Source organism: Oncorhynchus tshawytscha, unplaced genomic scaffold (genome assembly GCF_018296145.1).
Source record: "Oncorhynchus tshawytscha isolate Ot180627B unplaced genomic scaffold, Otsh_v2.0 Un_contig_3309_pilon_pilon, whole genome shotgun sequence".
Taxonomy (NCBI): Eukaryota; Metazoa; Chordata; class Actinopteri; order Salmoniformes; family Salmonidae; genus Oncorhynchus; species Oncorhynchus tshawytscha.
In genome coordinates, this window is record NW_024609672.1 from 12834 (window position 1) to 34960 (window position 22127).

General features: G+C 42.8%; 2 protein-coding genes across 2 annotated transcripts in view; one reads left to right on the plus strand and one right to left on the minus strand.

The window, feature by feature from the left end:
- LOC112235490 (voltage-dependent calcium channel subunit alpha-2/delta-1-like) overlaps positions 1-22127 on the minus strand; it is a 131555-nt gene that overhangs the window by 11879 nt on the left and 97549 nt on the right. The window lies entirely within an intron of this gene.
- LOC112243650 (E3 ubiquitin-protein ligase TRIM39) lies at positions 379-8435 on the plus strand. The gene is made up of 4 exons (XM_042316848.1): positions 379-493; positions 1948-2919; positions 2954-2960; positions 6043-8435. The coding sequence occupies exons 1-4, from the start codon at positions 379-381 to the stop codon at positions 6722-6724; spliced, it is 1776 nt and encodes a 591-aa protein (XP_042172782.1). The 3' UTR covers positions 6725-8435.

The following is a 22127-nucleotide window of genomic DNA, read 5'->3' on the forward strand; positions in this document are numbered from 1 at the left end:
TTGAATAAGTAGGTGTGTCCAAACTTTTGACTGGTACTGTGTGTGTGTGTGTGTGTGTGTGTGTGTGTGTGTGTGTGTGTGTGTGTGTGTGTGTGTGTGTGTGTGTGTGTGTGTGTGTTGTGTGTGTGTAGCATTGCACTGTCACAGAAATGTGATGGGGAGGAGCAAGAAGAAATGTGGATGGGGAGGAGCATTGCACTGTCACTAAGAAGAAATGTGGATGGGGAGGAGCATATACACACTAACAATTCCTACTCTACAGACAATGGACAACTGGCATCTGAGAGTTCAGCAATGTAATGGGTTAACTTCCATGAGGAACAGTGGATGGGGAAGAAATGTGGATGGGGAGGAGCATTGCACTGTCACTAAGCAGAAATGAAACTGAAGTACACAGTGTATTGTGTACAGTACCAAACTTTCTTCAGCTCTTCAGATAAATCTATATCTTTCTCACAGAAAGGACAGAGATATTATCCACAAACACATGCAGGTGAGTGGAGAGATTAACATGGACAGACAAATTGTGGGTAAGCTTTAGTGTGTTTACTAACTCCGTTACTTTATCGTGTTTACTGTGTGCAAATCCTTTTTTCTACGGTATGTTTAAACTCTTTATCCTTTGGTTAGGGGACTATTTTCAATGCTATATGGTAACACATTGTATCAAGATTGGCTAGTATCCACCCATAACGCTATGTTGGAAACTCTAAAGATAAATCTACAACTGATTATACAGTCAGAAAAAAAGGTGCTAAGTAGAACCATACAGGGTTCTTTGGCTTGTACCCATAAGTTAACTGCCTGTATATGGTTCTACCTAGAACCCTCTAGGAAGGGTTGTACCCCCCAAAAATGATCAGCTAAAGGTTCTTGCTTGAACTGTCTATGAAGGCTTCTACCGTGAACCTTTTTATCTTTGGAGGGTTACGACTAAAACCCTCTGAACGATTAGAACCCTCCAGCCTTATTAGCCTTTAAAATGTAGTTGAATCTTATTTGTTTAATGATTGATCCTTTATTTAACTTGGCAATTCAGTTAAGAACAAATTCTTATTTACAATGACGGCCTACACTGGCCAAACCCGGACAACGCTGGGCCAATTGTGAGTCGCCCTATGGGATTCCCAATCTAGGCCGGTTGTGATACAGCCTGGATTCGACCCAGGGTGTCTGTAGTTACACCTCTAACACTGAAATGCTTTGCCTTAGACCACTGTGCCACTCAGGAGCCAATACAAGACATAATATATATAATAAGGCCTTTCTTTGAGGCCCTAGTTATACCCTAACACAGTGGTGTTAGGAATATAATGGTTTACAGGCCACACCAGGCCTGCAAGTCCCATTATGCCGGCTTGCAAAGTGATGTGTAATTCATATTGGAATCCAGCCAGAATTAGGATATCCAACAAGTGGAATTGTTAATCACCCGCAACCTGCATTCAGAATGACTGTCAGGGTAGGGAAGATTGAATAGAGAGACTACCTCAATCATCTAAACTGGAACAACCATTTCAGTAATGTGTGCAATAAATCCACTAACTAACAGAATGGATTAGTTTAGAAAACTGTATGTTATTTATCTTTGTGTAGCATAAAATGTATCAACGTACATACAAAAACACAGATACATTATTAGAGTAAAACAACAAATTCTGAAAACCTCCCTGCAATAGAGCATGCTGTAAAATATTATGTATGGTTCTATGTTGAACCCTTCTTGCCTTCCAAAGAATCATTAAAAAAAACTTTCTTTCAAAAAACAGTTCTTAGGATGTTACACATTCCAGGTAGAACCCCTTGATTTACAAAGAACCGTTTTCTTCCTAAAAGGGTTCTTCTGATCACAACAGTTCTTGGTAGAACCATATCCCTCCGCAAATAACATTTGTGGAACCAATTTTTTCAAGATAAAAACATTAGTTTCACTTTTTCTCTGTCTAGATATGGCATCCTCCAGCAATGTCCTGTCTAAAGAGCAGTTCCTGTGCTCCATCTGTCTGGATGTGTTCACGGAGCCAGTCTCTATTCAATGTGGACACAACTTCTGCATGGCCTGTATCAGGAAGTACTGGGATACCAATGACCTGTGCCAGTGCCCCATGTGTACAAATACATTTGATAAAAGACCAGCTCTCTTTGTTAATGCTTTCATTTCTGAGATGGCTGCTCAGTTCAGGAAGTCAGTTAAAAGGAAAGCTACCAGCAGCCCAGACCAATGCCCTGCCAAACCTGGAGAAGTGTCCTGTGATGTCTGCACTGAGATGAAGCTCAAGGCACTGAAGTCCTGCCTGGTGTGTCTGACCTCTTACTGTGAGACTCACCTGGAGCCTCATCAGAGAGTCACAGCCTTAAGGAGACACAAGCTGATCAACCCTGTTGAGAACCTGGAAGACAGAATTTGCAAGACACACAAGAGACTCCTGGAGTTGTTCTGTAGGAATGACCAGATGTGTGTTTGTGTCTTGTGCATAAAAACAGACCACGAGACTCACCATACTGTCCCTCTCGAGGAAGAGTTTGGAGAGAGGAAGGGTAAATTGGAAAAAACACAGGCAAAAGTGCAACAGCAAATCCAGGAGAAACTGGAGAAGGTTCAGGATATCAAACACTCAGTAGAGCTCAGCAAGAGAAACTCAGAGAGAGAGATTACAGACAGCGCTCAGGTCTTCACTGTTCTGATGCGCTCCATTGAAAACAACCAGGCTGATCTCATTGAGGTGATTGAGAAGAAGCAGGAAGCAGCAGAGAGGCAGGCTGAAGAACTCATTAAAGAGCTGGAGCAGGAAATCACTGAGCTAAAGAGGAGAAGCACTGACCTGGAGCAGGTCTCACACACTGAGGATCACCTCCATCTAGTCCAGAGCTTTCCATCCTTATGCACCCCTCCACCCACCAAGGACTGGTCTGAGATCAGTGTTCACAGTTATCTCTGTGTGATGAGTTTGAGGAGAGCGGTGTGTCAGTTGGGGGAGACACTGAATAAAGAGATTGAGAAGCTGCCTGAAATCAAACTGAAGAGGATTCAGCAGTATGCAGTGGATGTGTCTCTGGACCCTGATACAGCACATTGTAAACTCATCCTGTCTGAGGATCGGAAAGAAGTAAGATATGGAGACACACGACAGAATCTCCCTAATAACCTAAAGAGGTTTGATCCTGTCCTTATTGTCTTGGGAAAGGAGGGATTCTCCTCAGGGAGATTTTACTACGATGTAACTGTTACAGGGAAGACTGGATGGAGTTTAGGAGTGGTAAGAGAGTCTATAAACAGGAAAGCGAATATCACACTGTCCCCTGATAGTGGATGCTGGGCTGTGGTCCTGACCGATAGAAGTACGGAGCTTGCGCCCCCATCTTTACCCCCCTCTCCCTTAGAGAGAAGCCCCAGAAGGTGGGGGTGTTTGTGGATTATGAGGAGGGGCTGGTCTCCTTTTATGATGTGGAGGCCATGTCTCATATCTACTCTTTCACTGGCTGCACCTTCACTGAGAAACTATATCCATGCTTCAACCCTGGTGTTAATCATGATGGTAAAAACTCTGCCCCTCTGATCATCTCTCCTGTCAATCACACAGACTGAGTTTGAACCTGAAAGTAAGTGACCTGTAAAATTAGTACCTCAATTAGAGTTCTCTTTTATGAAACTCCAGGGAGAATATTTCACTGTAGAGTATTACTGATGTGCTTGTTGTCTGTTATAGTCAGTAGTCCATCTGTCAGTCTGTTAGACATGATGAGTACAGAATGCAGCAGCTATGTAACAGTTGACCTGTATTACCAATATCTCAGGCTCACAACAAGGTAGGACTTCATATCTGGGAGAGATTTCAGGGGATGTTATTTTTTATCAGATAATATCAGCACTACATGTTTGTTTTACCTACACTCTTTAGAAAAATAGTGCTAAGTAGAGCCATACAGGTGTTTTCGGTTTGTAACCATGGGGCAACCCTTTTTGGTGCTGGGTACAACCATTTGCAGAGGGTTCTGTCTATAACCCACTATGTAGGATTCTTCAAATAACCCCCTCTCTATGGTTGTACATAGAACCCTCTATGTAGGGTTCTACCAAGAACTACTAACATCTAAAGGTTTTTCACAGAACTGCCATGAAGGGTTCTACCGAGAAACCTTTTATCTTTGGAGGGTTCTTCTTAGGACACTATGAACGGTTCCACCAGCCTTATTAGTCTTTAAAATGTAATTATTTATGACAATGCATTGCATGTATCATAAGGCCTTTGTCTGAGGGCCTAGTTATGCCATAACACATTGGTGTTAGGAATCTCCTGGTTTACAGGCCACTTCAGGCCTGATAGTCACATTATGCTGGCTTGCAAAGTGATGTGTAATTCCTAAATCCAGCCAGCGTTCGGATATCCAACAATTGGAATTGTTAATCACCCCCAACCTGCAGGGTAGGAAAGATTAAATACTGAGACAACGGCAATCATTTCAACTGGAACAACTATCTCAGTAACGGGTGCAATAAATCCAATTACCAACAGATTGGATTAGTTTAGATATTATCTTTGTGTAGCATACAATTAATCAACCATTCAATGTACATGCAAAGACACAGATATTACAGTAAAACAAACTATTCTGGAAATCTTCCTGCAATAGAGCATGCTGGGAAATATTATATATGGTTCTATGTAGAACGCTTCTTGCTTTCCAAAGAATCCGTTTTGCCTTCCAAAGAATCATCAAAGAACCATTGTCTTCCAAAAAGGGTTCTTCTGATCAAAAGAGTTCTTGGTAGAACCCTATCCCTCCGTAAAGAACCTTTTGGAATCCATTTTCTAAGAGTGTAGGTATTATGCACACTGTATATCTCTGTTGATCCTCATTAGCTGTAATGAACACTGAGTAACATTGAGGATTTTTCAAATCCAGTTGAAAGGGATAGAATTGGTATTTGGTCTAGTACAGTCCCAGAGCTTTAGAATAGTGATGGCTATTTATGACATCAGTTTGGAATAGTAGACTTATGTAACTGTGGGGAAATATATGTGATATTGGGTTGTGTGTAATGAATGGTTTGTTTCTGACTCATCATTGTATATAATTCTCGAAGATAATTTTTTACTAAAAAATAAATGTACATGTTATCACACCTTGTCCGTCTGCCTTTCTGAACTGATAATAACATAACACTCATTGTGCAAATAAAGGCAAAGAATTAGTGAGTGAATGATGAAAACTATCAAGAGAAACATGACAGTGGACAGTCACCTTAACTTAAATAATGTATTATTGGCTTAAATCTAAATAAAAAATATCCATGCTATAACATTCATAATCTACAGGCAATGGAAAACTGGCATCTGAGAGAGTTTAGCCATGTAAGGTGTTAACTGTTCCAGGAAGAGGGGAGGACCATTTCAACATCACTTTGCTGAAGGGGATTGGGAGGAGCATTACAATGTCACTTTGCTGAAATGAAACTTAAGTATACAGTGTATTGAGTACGGAATAAACTCTCCCCAGCTCTTCAGAAATATCTATTAAATACACAGTCTATCTCACAGAAAATACAAAGATATTACCCACAAACGCATGCAGGTCAGTAGAGAGATTAACATGGACAGATAAATTAAGATTAAATTCAACCATGTTTGATGTGAGTAAATTATTTTTATTTTCCAACAGTATATTAAAACTCTTTATTCTTTAGTTAAAGTACTATTTTCTATGTACTATTTTCTATGTAACACGTGTCTAAAATGGCTAGTATCTCTCCATAACACAATGTTGGAAACTCTAAAGCTTAAACTACAATTTAGTTGACTGATTCTAGATGGGGTTTTTTACGGTTTGACTTTTCTTTCTCTGTCTAGATATGGCCACCTCCAGTAGTCTCCTGTGCTCTATCTGTCTGGATGTACTGTAGTCCCCGAGGAAGGCTGAAGAACTCATTAAAGAGCTGGAGCAGGAAACCACTGAGCTAAAGAGAAGAAGCACTGAGCTGGAGCAGGTCTCACACACTGAGGACGACCTAAACCTCCTCCAGAGCTTCCCATCCCTGTGCAGCCCTCCACTCACCAAGGACAGTGATCTGTATGTGGGGATTGTGAGGAGAGCCGTGTCTCAGCTAGAAGAGACAGTCATGAGTGAGATGAAGAGGTTGTTTGATGATGAGCTGAAGAGGATTCAGCAGTATGCAGTGGATGTTATTCTGGACCCTGATACAGCAAGCCCCTGGCTCATTCTGTCTAAGAATGGGAAAGAAGTGAGAACTGGAGAAAAAAAACAGAAGCTCCCTGATAACCCAAAGAGGTTTGATTCTGCCGTTAATGTCCTGGGAAAGAAAGGCTTCTCCTCAGGGAGATTCTACTATGAGGTAACTGTTACAGGGAAGACGGAGTGGAATTTAGGAGTGGCCAGAGAGTCTATCAACAGAAAGGGGACTGTCGCATTAAGCCCTGATAATGGACGCTGGGCAGTGATCCTGAGGGATGGGAGTAAGTACATAGCTTGTGCCCCGACCCGTGTCCACCTCTGCATGAGAGAGAAGCCCCAGAAGGTGGGGGTGTTTGTGGATTATGAGGAGGGTCAGGTCTCATTTTATGATGTGGAGGCCAGGTCTCATATCTACTCTTTCACTGGCTACACCTTCACTGAGAAACTATATCCATACTTCAGCCCTTTGCTCAATGATGGTGGTAAAAACTCTGCCCCTCTGATCATCTCTCCTGTCAATCACACAGACTGAGTTTGAACCTGAAACTGACCTGAAACTGACCTGTAAAATTAGTACCTCAATTAGAGTTCACTCTTTCATAAAACACCAGGGAGAATATTTCGCTGTAGTTTATTAACTGATGTTTGTTATTATTATTTGACTTCTAAAAGAACAATCCTTTATCTGATCTTAACGGAGCAGTGGGCCGGCCACTCTTCAATATCACCTGGGCCAACACCTTCCCACTAATGAGATGACAAACCAGCACAGGTGTAACACATACTGAGTAACGAGAGGACACCAATCAGTGCGCCCCACGCACTAACGTCCAACCTCTAAATATAAATGGAAAAACCAAAGCCTATAAATAACATTGTCAGTCTGTTAGACATGATGAGTGCAGAATGCAGCAGCAATGTAACAGTTGACCTGTATTACCAATATCTCAGGCTCACAACAAGGTATGACTTCATATCTGGGAGAGAATTCAGAGGTTGTTCTGATTACTGTCCCCCATGATGAAATCGGCTCTGTTTCTGTCCGATAGCACGTTTGTATGTTTGTCACACGCGATATCTCAGACTGGGATATCAGACTGTTTTTGATGAAACTTGGTTGTATGATGTGTCTTGCTGTAGAGATCTGGCATTTTCTAAATGACACAGACTGGCCAGGTGGAGGCACTATAACTTGCAATTGAAAATGCACATTTTGAAAAGGTCACGCCCCTCACCCAGGTTGTCCAATAGTCATGAAATTCAGTACATCGGTCCTCCTCTTCACAAGGAACACATTAGCAGCAGGGATCCAGAAGGTCCACCATGATGGATATTCCACCATTTAGAATTTGGTGACAAACACTTCAAACGCTTCTCCTCTGGCACTGAATGACCGATCAGCAAGAAACTTGATATGCGGCTCGTATGGACAAACGTCTCTCAACGCAATAAATTCCAGACTAGTACCTAAAACAACATGGCCGTAATGGCCAATAAACTTTCATGTGATCCGAAACACAAATCAGTCACAGATATTTGTATTGTAACAAATTTGGTACACATGTTGAAAACACTGTCAACAAGACCCAACATATGCAGGAACATTCATATCGACCACAAGGTGGCACTATAACTGGCACATGTTTTGTTAATATCAGCATAGTCTCGTTTGAATTTGCCGGGGGAAGGGGGGGTTTCATTGAGGGGGACAATGTTTAATGCTGCATTGTTTTAATTCTGATAATATCAGCACTATATGTTTGTTTTACTTAGATATATACAATGCATATACTATGTTGATCCTCAATAGCTTTAATGGTCACTGAGTAACATTCAGGATGTCTGGATAAATACATTCAGTTGAATAGTGATACACTTGGTATTCAGTCTAGCACAGCACCAGAGCTTTAGAATAGTGATACACTTGGTATTCAGTCTAGCACAGCACCAGAGCTTTAGAATAGTGATACACTTGGTATTCAGTCTAGCACAGCACCAGAGCTTTAGAATAGTGATACACTTGGTATTCAGTCTAGCACAGCACCAGAGCTTTAGAATAGTGATACACTTGGTATTCAGTCTAGCACAGCACCAGAGCTTTAGAATAGTGATACACTTGGTATTCAGTCTAGCACAGCACCAGAGCTTTAGAATAGTGATACACTTGGTATTCAGTCTAGCACAGCACCAGAGCTTTAGAATAGTGATACACTTGGTATTCAGTCTAGCACAGCACCAGAGCTTTAGAATGATACACTTGATCTAGCACAGCACCAGAGCTTTAGAATAGTTACACTTGGTATTCAGTCTAGCACAGCACCAGAGCTTTAGAATAGTGATTTGGTATTCAGAAAGCACCAGAGCTTTAGAATAGTGATGGTATTTATGACATCAGCCTTATTCTATGAAATATGATTGAATTGGATGTCTTTTTTTTTTTTAGGGGGGTATATTATATGGGGGTGTTTGTAATCGTCTGTTTCTATGGTTTTGATGACTCATTGTCACTGCATTTCAACATCAACTTGTCAAAATAAAACTAAAGTATACAGTGTATTGTGTACGGTACCAAACTCTCTCCAGCTCTTCAGAAATATCTATTCACTACCTATACACTGTGTCCACTTTCTCACAGAAAGAACAGAGATATAAACAAGCAGGTGAGTGGAGAGATTAACATGGACAGACAAATTGAAAGGTAAGCTTTAGTGTGTTTACTAACTCCGTTACTTTATTGTGTTTACTGTGTGCAAATCCTTTTTTCTTTTTCAACTCTATGTTTAAACTCTTTATCTTTGGTTAGGAGACTATTTTCAATGCTATATGGTAACACATTGTATCAAGATTGGCTAGTATCCTCCCATAACGCTATGTTGGAAACTCTAAAGATAAAACTACAACTGAATTGACTGATTCTACACTTTAAGAAAAACAAGTGCTAAGTAGAACCATACAGGGTTCTTTGGTTTGTCCCCATTGGGCAACTCTTTTGGTGCCTTTGTAGAAGGTTCTATCTAAAACCCTTTATGTAGGGTTCTTCAAAGAACCCCCTGTATATGGTTCTACCTAGAAGCCTCTATGAAGGGTTCTACCAAGAACCTTATCAGCATTTCAAATTAAATTATTTATGACAATACAATACATGTATCTTATATAATGGGTGGGTCTAATCCTGAATGGTGATTGGTTAAAACCGCATTCCAGCTGTTTTCTATTCCACAAGTTACCACAGGCATTTTAACGTCATAGATTTAGCCAATTTACTCTGTTCCATCTGAATCCACCGTCTCATCAGCCCAGCCATGCCATCTGTAAACTTGATCTCCACTATTAAAAGCATCTACAACAGTAGAGATTTGAATAAAATTTTGTAGGTCTCTCCGACATTTGCAACACTGTTTCAATATTCAAATTCATTCTCCAGCTGTCCCATAGCAGCAAACGTGTCGGGAGTCGGGATGAGACAGACAGGCAGGCAGCTTTTCTCAGTCAGTCGAAATCATGAATCAGCTGGCATAATTTTTCTGGATATATACAAAGAACTATCAATAGAAAACAGGTAAAACGAAACAAAGTGCAGCTAGTTTGCGGTCTTTCCAGCTTCAGTTTGAAGTGATTCTGCTAGCTGTGTTGTTGGCTAGCTCCTCTGAACATCAGAGTCCTGAGGAGATCACATTTTCTATGCCAGGTGAAATCGCGCATCATTAGCTCATCGTTTTGGATGTATCCAAATAAATGTCACTAGAAAACACCTTAAACAAATGCTAATGCAGCTACTGTTGTTGTTCTGGCTGCACTGTTTGACATGACTAAGTTATCCGTAGTTGTCTAGCTAGCAAGCAAGGGATAAGAACGCTGCCAGAAAGCATGGCAATAGAACATTTAGAACAAACGACTGGGTCGTTCTAAATTCTCTGGCAACCGAACCGATAGACCAGCCGGCTTGGGTAGCAACCCTAGATTTGTGTCGGGACTATATCTTGTGGAAGGATAAATAGTATGAATAAATTAATTAAAACGTTAAATGAAAATATGCAAATCATTATTTGAATATTTTGGTAACCCTTTGTATAAAAGTGATAAAACCCTCAAAGCTGGTGTTTGTCTAGGGCCTAACAACACCCCATGCCATTATATCCTCCAGAACACGAGCTTCTTGTGCATTATCACTTAAATAAGGCCTTTCTTTGAGGGCCTAGCTACAGTATACCCTATTACAGTTTATTAATCATTTCCTGGTTTACAGGCCACATCAGGCCTGCAAGTCACATTATGCTGGCTTGAAAAGTGATGTGTATGGCGCAGTGGTTAAGGGTGCTGTACTGCAGCGCCAGCTGTGACTCTGGGTCCGCGCCCAGGCTCTGTCGAAACCGGCCGCGACCGGGAGGTCCGTGGGGCAACGCACAATTGGCCTAGCGTCATCCGGGTCAGGGGGTTTGGCCAGTAGGGAAGTCCTTGTCTCATCGCGCACCAGCAACTCCTGTGGCGGGCCGGGTGTAGTGCGCGCTAACCAAGGTTGCCAGGTGCACGGTGTTTCCTCCGACACATTGGTGCGGCTGGCTTCCGGGTTGGATGGCGCTGTGTTAAGAAGCAGTGCGGCTTGGTTGGGTTGTGTATCGGAGGACGCATGACTTTCAACCTTCGTCTCTCCCGAGCCCGTACGGGAGTTGTAGCAATGAGACAAGATGGTAGCTAATAAACAATTGGATACCACGAAATTGGGGAGAAAAAGGGGTAAAATTAAAAATTAAATTAAAAATTAAAAAGTGATGTGTAATTCAATACTGGAATCAAGCCAGAATTAGCATATCCAACAAGTGGAATTGTTAATCACCCGCATTCAGATTGACTGCTAGGGTAGGGAATACTGAAAACTAAGACTACCTTGATCATCTAAACTGGAACCACCAAAATTACTAGCTTAGAAAACGAATCTCTTTGTATCATAAAATGTACAGATATTACAGTAAAATAAACAATTCTAAAAATATCTCTGCAATAGAGCATGCTGTGAAACATTATATACGATTCTATATAGAACCCCGTTTCTAAAACTGTTTGAATTATGTCTGTGAGTATAACAGAACTCATATGGCAGGCAAAAACCTGAGAAGAAATCCAAACAGGAAGTGAGAAATCTGAGGTTGGTCGATTTTCAACCCAGTCCCTATTGAATTCACAGTGGGATATGGATGAGGTTGCACTTCCTAGGGCTTCCTGTTTAAGTTTCTACCTATAGGAGGGGAGGCATGACCTGATTTGCCAAAAGGGAGGGCGGGGGAGTGCCTTGTCGAAGGGGAGAGCTCGATCCGCGAGTAGCACAGGAGATGTGTTGATAAAACGTTGGTAGTGTTTTCCTCAGATTTCATTTATTATAGTCCCCTGCCACAATAAATTGGGCCTGAGGATATGCGTAGTCCCTATAGAGCCGTCGGAGGGTCGGCTTCGGGGGAAATACATGGTCGTGACAATGACAGAAGAAGATTATCTTAGGATGTAATGCGATCGGCATTTGATGGTGAGGTATTCCAGATCGGGAGAACAAATAGACTTGAGTTCCTGTACTTTACCACAATCACACCATGAGTAGTTAACCACAAAACATACACCTCCACTTTTCTTTCTTCCTGTCTGTGCGATGGACGGAGAAATCAGCTGGCTGAATCCCCATCCCTCAGCTTTATAACATACCAAGTGGTGGGGCTGCAGACTGGGGCTGACACTTTTTGTCTTTACAGAATAAAACAATGGAAGACACAAATAAAAGGGCCCAAACTAATAGGACTCCACTGATTAAATCACATTTAGTGACATAAAGAGCAAGTCTGAAAATGGATGTTGGAACCGTTAATGTAACTCTGGGGGAAGAGTTGTCACATCAGAGAACTACTGGAACACTGATTGCTGAGTTAGTAGTCACACACAGTAGTCACACACAGTAGTCACATACAGTAGTCACACACACACACACACTGTTGCATTTCAACTTTAGATCACCAGTTAGTGTGATAAATGTGATAAAAATAGATTTGGGAATTAATAGCTGGTTTGTTCATTTTGATGTTGTCATTGTTTACAGACGGCTCAATGCGGAAGCTCTAGGAACAATACTTACGACTCCACGTGTTGAATGTGTACTTCGCTATAAAATAAGTGTTTAAAACACGTTTTTAACCAGGGTCTCCCATTTTGCTGCCTGTGGGCTGCCATTCTAATCCATTCTAGACCCCACAGTCGTGCGAGAGCTACAACGCAATCTCCCACTTCTACTGGCGAAAATGGTGATGCTATGTTTTCATTTATTTTCTTGATTTTTGAGTTTGATAGAACATATAGGAAGATATTTGGTCCTATAGCCACGGTTCGCCACTGGACACACACACACGTACACAGCCAAAGATGACACCTATATCATTGATTTTCTAGGGTTAGAGGTTAAACTGTGGTGATAGGGAGGGCGTCAACTACAAGACCACCTAATGGCTACATAGATAACAGCACAGTAATACACAGCACATCTATTTAACCATAATTGACAATGACAAGTATCCAATAGCAGCAGTCTATTGCTAAAACGGATTCAGTGACTCAGATCTGGAGAAAAAACTACAAAGAAAAATAACTAAAACATTAAAATAGCCAAATGTTCTCTTCCCAGGTAGGATTACTTTAATAAAATGAGTTTACAATAATCATGCTGTTTTACTGAGGGAGAGAGAGCACACTGACTCTAAAAGGAGAACTGTAGAGAGAGAGACTACCAAGAGGGAGGGAGGGAGCGAGGCGACCGAGAGGGGGAGGGAAGGAGTGAGACGTCCGAAAGGGAGGGAGAGAGCGAGACAACCGGAGAGAGAGAAAGAGAGACAACAAGAGAGAAAGAGAGAGACAACCAGAGAGAGAGAGAAAGAGAGAGACAACCGGAGAGAGAGAAAGAGAGACAACCGGAGAGAGAGAAAGAGAGACAACAAGTGAGAGAGAGAAAGAGAGACAACAAGAGAGAGAAAGAGAGACAACAAGAGAGAGAAAGAGAGACAACGAGAGAGAGACAACAAGAGAGAGAGACAACAAGAGAGAGAGAGAGAGAAAGAGAGAGACAACTGGAGAGAGAGAAAGAGACAACCGGAGAGAGAGAAAGAGAGACAACTGGAGAGAGAAAGAGACAACAAGAGAGAGAGAGAAAGAGAGACAACAAGAGAGAGAGAGAGAGAGAGAAAGAGAGAGAGAGAGAGAAAGAGAGACAACAAGAGAGAGAGAGAAAGAGAGACAACAAGAGAGAGAGAGAGAGAGAGAGAGAGAGAGAAAGAGAGAGAGAGAGAGAGAGAAAGAGAGAGACAACTGAGAGAGAGAAAGAGAGACAACTGAGAGAGAGAAAGAGAGACAACTGGAGAGAGAGAAAAAGAGAGAGACAACTAGGGAGAGAGAGAAAGAGAGAGACAACAAGAGAGAGAGAGAGAAAGAGAGAGACAACTGGAGAGAGAAAGAGACAACCGGAGAGAGAGAAAGAGAGACAACTGGAGAGAGAAAGAGAGACAACAAGAGAGAGAAAGAGAGACAACAAGAGAGAGAAAGAGAGACAACAAAGAGAGAGACAACAAGAGAGAGAGACAACAAGAGAGAGAGAGAGAAAGAGAGAGACAACTGGAGAGAGAGAAAGAGACAACCGGAGAGAGAGAAAGAGAGACAACTGGAGAGAGAAAGAGACAACAAGAGAGAGAGAGAAAGAGAGACAACAAGAGAGAGAGAGAGAGAGAGAGAGAGAGAGAAAGAGAGAGAGAGAAAGAGAGACAACAAGAGAGAGAGAGAAAAAGAGACAACGAGAGAGAGAGAGAGAGAGAGAGAGAGAGAGAGAGAGAGAGAGAGAGAGAAAAGAGAGACAACTGGAGAGAGAGAAAGAGAGACAACTGGAGAGAGAGAAAGAGAGACAACTGGAGAGAGAGAAAGAGAGAGACAACAAGAGAGAGAGAGAAAGAGAGAGACAACTAGAGAGAGAGAGAAAGAGAGAGACAACAAGAGAGAGAGAGAGAGAGAAAAGAGAGACAACTGGAGAGAGAAAGAGACAACCGGAGAGAGAGAAAGAGAGACAACTGAGAAAGAGAGACAAAAGAGAGACAACAAGAGAGAGAGAAAGAGACAACCGGAGAGAGAGAAAGAGAGACAACTGGAGAGAGAAAGAGAGACAACAAAGAGAGAGAGAGAGAGAGAGAGAGAGAGAGAGAGAGACAAGAGAGAGAGAGAGAAAGAGAGAGACAACTGGAGAGAGAGAAAAGAGAGACAACTGGAGAGAGAGAAAGAGAGACAACTGGAGAGAGAGAAAGAGAGACAACTGGAGAGAGAGAAAGAGAGACAACTGAGAGAGAGAGAGAGAACTGGAGAGAGAGAAAGAGACAACTGAGAGAGAGAAAGAGAGACAACTGGAGAGAGAGAAAGAGAGACAACTGGAGAGAGAGAAAGAGACAACTGGAGAGAGAGAAAGAGACAACTGGAGAGAGAGAAAGAGAGACAACTGGAGAGAGAGAAAGAGAGAACTGGAGAGAGAGAAAGAGAGAACTGGAGAGAGAGAAAGAGAGAACTGGAGAGAGAGAGAGAAACAGGAAAGAGAGAAAGAGAGAGAGACAACAGATACAAAGAGAGCCAGAGAGATAAAGCTGATTTTTAAAAATAGTAGCTAGTAATGCTATTTGGCTAATACACCCTGTATCTAATTAGGTTGAAAAATGCATTTTTTTCCCCAAAAGACCTGATGTTGCCCATGATTCACAGCCCAAAGCAGCAGCAAACCAACATAGCTACGCTCAGAGAGGAGGGGGAGGGAGAGTGGGGGAGGGAAGAGAAAGGGAAGAGGGGTGCTAGTGGGGGGAGGGAGAGATTTGGGGCGAGAAAAAGGTGGGGGAGGGAGAGAGAGAGAGGAGAACGTGAAAAAAGAGGGGAGAGACAAAAAGAGGGGGTAATGCTGCTGCCTCATAGTATAGGTGAGAGAGAGACAGAACGAGAATGGACGAATGAGAGAGGAAGGGAAAAAGATGAGAAAGGCTAAATAACAACCCACTTCATCTATACAGCAAATGGGCTACATGTCAGATCTCATGGAGTCAACACTAGCACAGCTAGTGATCTACCAGTGTTGTGAAATATACACACTGATGCAGCTGACACACCATGCACTGTACCAACACAGACACAGAGGACATAGTGCTTTGAACATGGTAGTTACATGGAGATTATAGAACATAAAACCATGTGGAGAGATGGGAAAGAGACAGAGAGAGACAGAGAAAGAGAGAGTGTGAGCATGAAGAGAGGAAGAGAGAGAGAGAGACAGGGAGAAAGAGCGAGAGAGAGAGAGACAGGGAGAAAGAGCGAGAGAGAGAGTGTGAGGAGAGGAAGAGAGAGAGACAGGGAGAAAGAGCGAGAGAGAGAGTGCGAGGAGAGAAAGAGAGAGAGAGAGAGAGTGCGAGTGTGAGGAGAGGAAGAGAGAAGGATAGGAAGACAGAAGGAAGAAAAAGAGTAACGAAGAGACAGTTAGGCCAGGGACCATTGATCAGCCACATCAGGGGTGGGGCCTAGAGCCCTAATGAAACCCAAACACCGAGAACAAATCAAAGCTTTGTGTAAACAAATCCATCTCCACGGCAATGTGTCTGTCACCCCAGCGATGGCCGAGGTCACCGTGATGGAGCCCTGGTCAGGTCTAGTTTCGGGGAAATGTGTGTGTGTGTGCGTGTCTATCCATGTCTATGTCTATGTGTGTGTCTGCATGCTTGTGTGTGTGTGGCAGAGTGGTGTTAAATCACTAATGGCTGCCACGCATCCCAATCGACCAGGGTCACAGCACAACAACAGTGTTGCCGCGGGGACACATCAGTCAACCTGGACATTTCGCTTTCTCTCTCTCTCTCAACACAGCCCGGCTACAACAGACAGAGAATAGCCTGGTCAGAATCACCAGAAAATAAAGAGCAGAGAACATGAAAGAAGAGGATGAAGGAAATGAGGAGGATGATTAAAAGAGGAGAGAACAAGGCATGGGAGAGAGGAAAGAGAACAAGGCATGGGAGAGAGGAAAGAGAACAAGGCATGGGAGAAAGGAAAGAGAACAAGGCATGGGAGAAAGGAAAGAGAACAAGGCATGGGAGAAAGGAAAGAGAACAAGGCATGGGAGAAAGGAAAGAGAACAAGGCATGGGAGAAAGGAAAGAGAACAAGGCATGGGAGAGAAAGGAAAGAGAACAAGGCATGGGAGAGAGGAAAGAGAACATGGGAGAGAGGAAAGGCAGGCATGGGAGAGAGGAAAGAGAACAAGGGATGGGAGAAAGGAAAGAGAACAAGGCATGGGAGAGAGGAAAGAGAACAAGGCATGGGAGAGAGGAAAGAGAACAAGGCATGGGAGAAAGGAAAGAGAACAAGGCATGAGAGAAAGGAAAGAGAACAAGGCATGGGAGAGAGGAAAGAGAACAAGGCATGGGAGAGAGGAAAGAGAACTAGGCATGGGAGAGAGGAAAGAGAACAAGGGATGTGAGAAAGGAAAGAGAACAAGGGATGGGAGAAAGGAAAGAGAACAAGGCATGGGAGAAAGGAAAGAGAACAAGGCATGGGAGAAAGGAAAGAGAACAAGGCATGGGAGAAAGGAAAGAGAACAAGGCATGGGAGAAAGGAAAGAGAACAAGGCATGGGAGAAAGGAAAGAGAACAAGGGATGGGAGAAAGGAAAGAGAACAAGGCATGGGAGAAAGGAAAGAGAACAAGGGATGGGAGAAAGGAAAGAGAACAAGGGATGGGAGAAAGGAAAGAGAACAAGGGATGGGAGAAAGGAAAGAGAACAAGGGATGGGAGAAAGGAAAGAGAACAAGGGATGGGAGAAAGGAAAGAGAACAAGGGATGGGAGAAAGGAAAGAGAACAAGGCATGGGAGAAAGGAAAGAGAACAAGGCATGAGAGAGGAAAGAGAACAAAGAGAAAACAAGGCATGGGAGAAAGGAAAGAGAACTAGGCATGGGAGAGAGGAAAGAGAACAAGGGATGTGAGAAAGGAAAGAGAACAAGGGATGGGAGAAAGGAAAGAGAACAAGGGATGTGAGAAAGGAAAGAGAACAAGGGATGGGAGAAAGGAAAGAGAACAAGGCATGGGAGAAAGGAAAGAGAACAAGGCATGGGAGAGAGGAAAGAGAACAAGGGATGGGAGAAAGGAAAGAGAACAAGGGATGGGAGAAAGGAAAGAGAACAAGGGATGGGGCCCTTAGGGAAAAACCACATTAATTACACATGAACACTTGTGAAGTGTTCAAAAAATACATGTTTTCATGTGATCACGTGATCTTGTGTGAAGTTAATGTGATAACATGTGAAATTACACATGTGAAAACGTGATCACATCTGAAGTGTTCCAAAAACATGTTGTTTTCACATGTAAAAATTAATGGGAAATCATGTGATTTTCCACACGTGAAATCATGTGTATTTTTCTGTAACAGGTGAATAGAGAGAAACAAGAGGGAGAGGGCATAGGAGGGTCAGGAGGAGAGAGGGAGAGGGCATAGGAGGGTCAGGAGGAGAGAGGGAGAGGGCATAGGAGGGTCAGGAGGAGAGAGGAGAGGGCATAGGAGGGTCAGGAGGAGAGAGGGAGAGGGCATAGGAGGGTCAGGAGGAGAGAGGGAGAGGGCATAGGAGGGTCAGGAGGAGAGAGGGAGAGGGCATAGGAGGGTCAGGAGGAGAGAGGGATGAGGGGATCGGACAGAGAGGACGTGAAAACGACCAAGTGGAGGAGAGAAGAGAGTTGACAGAGGAGTTTCCTGAGACTGGAGTGAATGGAGGAGAACAAAAGGATGAACTGATGAAGAGAAAAGAGGAGAAGAAGAAACCATCAGAAAACTGGGACTATCACAGAGATGACATGACACAGTCATTCTGTGTCTTGGCCAGCTGCCGTGGTCCTACCAGCACTGTAATTACTCCACTTGGCTGTGATTACAGTATCAGAAAGGGGCTGTGGTGAAAGCCTGCAATCATCCTATCAGAGAGAGCCTTTCACTCAACGATACTCACCATTCACTACTACTGCACTCCCTGGGGCCGGTTCCAACACTTCCCTCCTTTTCACCTAATTTCCTTGAGATTTGCAAGTGCATTTGGTTTTTGCTTCAATCTTGCATTGAAGTCAGTGGGAGATTTGCGTGGAGATTTGAATGAAGATGTCATGTTAGGATTTGGCCCAATAGCTTAGCCTAAAGCTATTTTCACACAAGCAACAGGTTCTCAAGATGACCAATTCTGTATATTCGCCTTGAGCCATCAGCTGACTATCACATATCACCAATCATCGTAACTCGGGCCTTCCTCGGGCTAGGCGAGAGCCCAAATTTTGTCCCAGGCTTCAGGCTCTGCCAAAAGGGTAAAATGAGGTTGAGAGTTTTCCAGGAGGTTTGTTACTGAGTGGAGAGTTGTGTGTGAGTAACGGTGTGTGTGTGTGTGTGTGTGTGTGTATGTCTGCTCTCGCCTGGGCTATTCAATGAATAATTGCAGCTGGAGGGTAAGAGAGACCCACCTACACACGCAAAGGTTAGGGCTTCGGGATTATCAAACACCCCTTTGCCTCGTGTGTGTGTGTTTGTGTGTGTGTGAGAGAATTAATGAGTTATTGTGTGTTTGTGTCACAGTCCTATGATTGTGTGGTTCCTCCCTGTGGGATGTGTTCACACTGTTATTAAAGCTACTTCCTTCACTCTGGGATATGTCACACTGTTATTAAAGCTACTTCCTTCACTCTGGGATGTGTCACACTGTTATTAAAGCTACTTCCTTCACTCTGGGATATGTCACACTGTTATTAAAGCTACTTCCTTCACTCTGGGACATGGTCACACTGTTATTAAAGCTACTTCCTTCACTCTGGGATATGTCACACTGTTATTAAAGCTACTTCCTTCACTCTGGGACATGGTCACACTGTTTTTAAAGCTACTTCCTTCACTCTGGGATGTGTTACACTGTTATTAAAGCTACTTCCTTCACTCTGGGATGTGTCACACTGTTATTAAAGCTACTTCCTTCACTCTGGGATGTGTTAACGCTGTTATTAAAGCTACTTCCTTCACTCTGGGATATGTCACAATGTTATTAAAGCTACTTCCTTCACTTTGGGACATGGTCACACTGTTATTAAAGCTACTTCCTTCACTCTGGGACATGGTCACACTGTTATTAAAGCTACTTCCTTCACTCTGGGATGTGTCACACTGTTATTAAAGCTACGTCCTTCACTCTGGGATATGTCACACTGTTATTAAAGCTACTTCCTTCACTCTGGGACATGGTCACACTGTTATTAAAGCTACTTCCTTCACTCTGGGACATGTCACACTGTTATTAAAGCTACTTCCTTCACTCTGGGACATGGTCACACTGTTTTTAAAGCTACTTCCTTCACTCTGGGATATGTCACACTGTTATTAAAGCTACTTCCTTCACTCTGGGATGTGGTCACACTGTTATTAAAGCTACTTCCTTCACTCTGGGATATGTCACACTGTTATTAAAGCTACTTCCTTCACTCTGGGATATGTCACACTGTTATTAAAGCTACTTCCTTCACTCTGGGATGTGTTCACACTGTTATTAAAGCTACTTTATTCACTCTGGGATGTGTTCACACTGTTATTAAAGCTACTTCCTTCACTCTGGGACATGGTCACACTGTTATTAAAGCTACTTCCTTCACTCTGGGATATGTCACACTGTTATTAAAGCTACTTCCTTCACTCTGGGATGTGGTCACACTGTTATTAAAGCTACTTCCTTCACTCTGGGATATGTCACACTGTTATTCAAAGTATTTTCTTTCCAATGGTACCAATTACATGCATATCCTGGCTTCAGGGCCTGAGCTACAGGCAGTTTACTTTGGGCACGTCAGTCAGGTGGAAATTGAGAAAAAAGGACCCTAGCCCTAAGAAGTTAAAGCAACTTCGTTCACTCTGGGATGTGTTCACACTTATTAAAGCTACAGTGGCTTGTTCACCCCTTGGCGTTTTTCCTATTTTGTTGCCTTACAACCTAGAATTAAAATGGACTTTTGGGGGGTTTGTATCATTTGATTTACACAACATGCCTAGCACTTTGAAGATGCAAAATATTTCTTTCAGAACGGGCGTATATATACTGAGATCATGTGACACTTAGATTGCACACAGGTGGACATTATTTAACAAATGATGTGACTTCTGAAGGTAATTGGTTGCACCAGATCTTATTTAGGGGCTTCATAGCAAATGGGGTGAAAACATACGCATGTCTTTTCCGGTTTTATCTTTTCCATTTTAAGTTATATTTTTCTTTTCACTTCACCAATTTGGACTATTTTGTGTATGTCCATTACATGAAATCAAAAATAAATATCCATTTAAATTACAGGTTGTAATGAACAAAATAGGAAAAACGCCAAGGGGGAGTGAATGAAGAGTGAATGAAGTAGCTTTAATAACAGTGTTAACACATCCCAGAGTGAATGAAGTAGCTTTAATAACAGTGTGACCATGTCCCAGAGTGAATACTATTCATCCCCCTTGGCGTTTTCCCTATTTTGTTCATTACAACCTGTAATTTAAATGGATATTTATTTTTGATTTCATGTAATATGATATGAGATATGGAGAGAAGCAGAGAAGGGAGGGAGAGATATGGAGATAAACAGAAGGGAGAGATATGGAGATAAACAGAAGGGAGAGATATGGAGATAAACAGAAGGGAGAGATATGGAGATAAACAGAAGGGAGAGATATGGAGATAAACAGAAGGGAGAGATATGGAGATAAACAGAAGGGAGAGATATGGAGATAAACAGAAGGGGAGATATGGAGAAACAGAAGGGAGAGATATGGAGATAAACAGAAGGGAGAGATATGGAGATAAACAGAAGGGAGAGATATGGAGATAAACAGAAGGGAGAGATATGGAGATAAACAGAAGGGAGAGATATGGAGATAAACAGAAGGGAGAGATATGGAGATAAACAGAAGGGAGAGATATGGAGATAAACAGAAGGGAGAGATATGGAGATAAACAGAAGGGAGAGATATGGAGATAAACAGAAGGGAGAGATATGGAGATAAACAGAAGGGAGAGATATGGAGATAAACAGAAGGGAGAGATATGGAGAGAAAGAAAGTGATAAAGAAATGTGTTCTTCTCAGCTTTACAGACGACAGGCCCAATGTATCGAGCAGAGCAAACGAGAGAAAAAAATCATATTTGTATGCTATGAGCTTTGCCACAGCGACATCACCACAGACAGATTACACACACACACCCTAATAAACACACACACACCCTCAGAGTGTCTGAGCTCGTCTGGGCCAGTGTATGTATGGAGTTGACAGGTGACACACAGGGTTGATGCTAACGGGCATCAGGCGATTCAGAGTTCCATTTCCAAACTGAGCCTCCAACACTCATACTACACACGCCAATCCTCCTAATGACTGAGAACACACACACACACACTTGCATGATGCAAATGCACACACATACACTATTTCAATCTCGTGCACACAAACACTCATTTTCAATCTCAAACCCATACCAATAGGCACGCGCACGTGCGCACACACACACGTCCCTATTCCCCACCCACACCAAATCAGCAGGGAGAAAGACTCCAATCAGCAGGCCCCACTGTGGAGGAGTGACAGTATCTACACCCTGCTATTATTAGACTGAACTGGAGAGCAGAGAGAGAGCAGGAAGAGAGGGAGAGAGAAGGATGGGAGAGAGGGAAGAAATGGAAAGAGGGGAGATGGAGAAAAGACAGAGAGGGGGGGGGACATGGGGAAAAGACGAAGAGACAGAGGGGGAGATGGAAAAGAGACAGAGAGAGAGGAGGAGACGGAGAGAGTGATGAATAGAGTGAACAAGCCAAAACAAAGAGAGAAAGGAGAGGAGAGGAGTGTG

Bases quoted from the DNA above. Each gene is read 5' to 3' on its own strand.
- LOC112243650 (XM_042316848.1), top strand. From the start codon at position 379: ATGAAACTGAAGTACACAGTGTATTGTGTACAGTACCAAACTTTCTTC. The intron at 494-1,947 runs GTGAGTGGAGAG...TTCTCTGTCTAG, and splicing joins TTATCCACAAACACATGCAG to ATATGGCATCCTCCAGCAAT.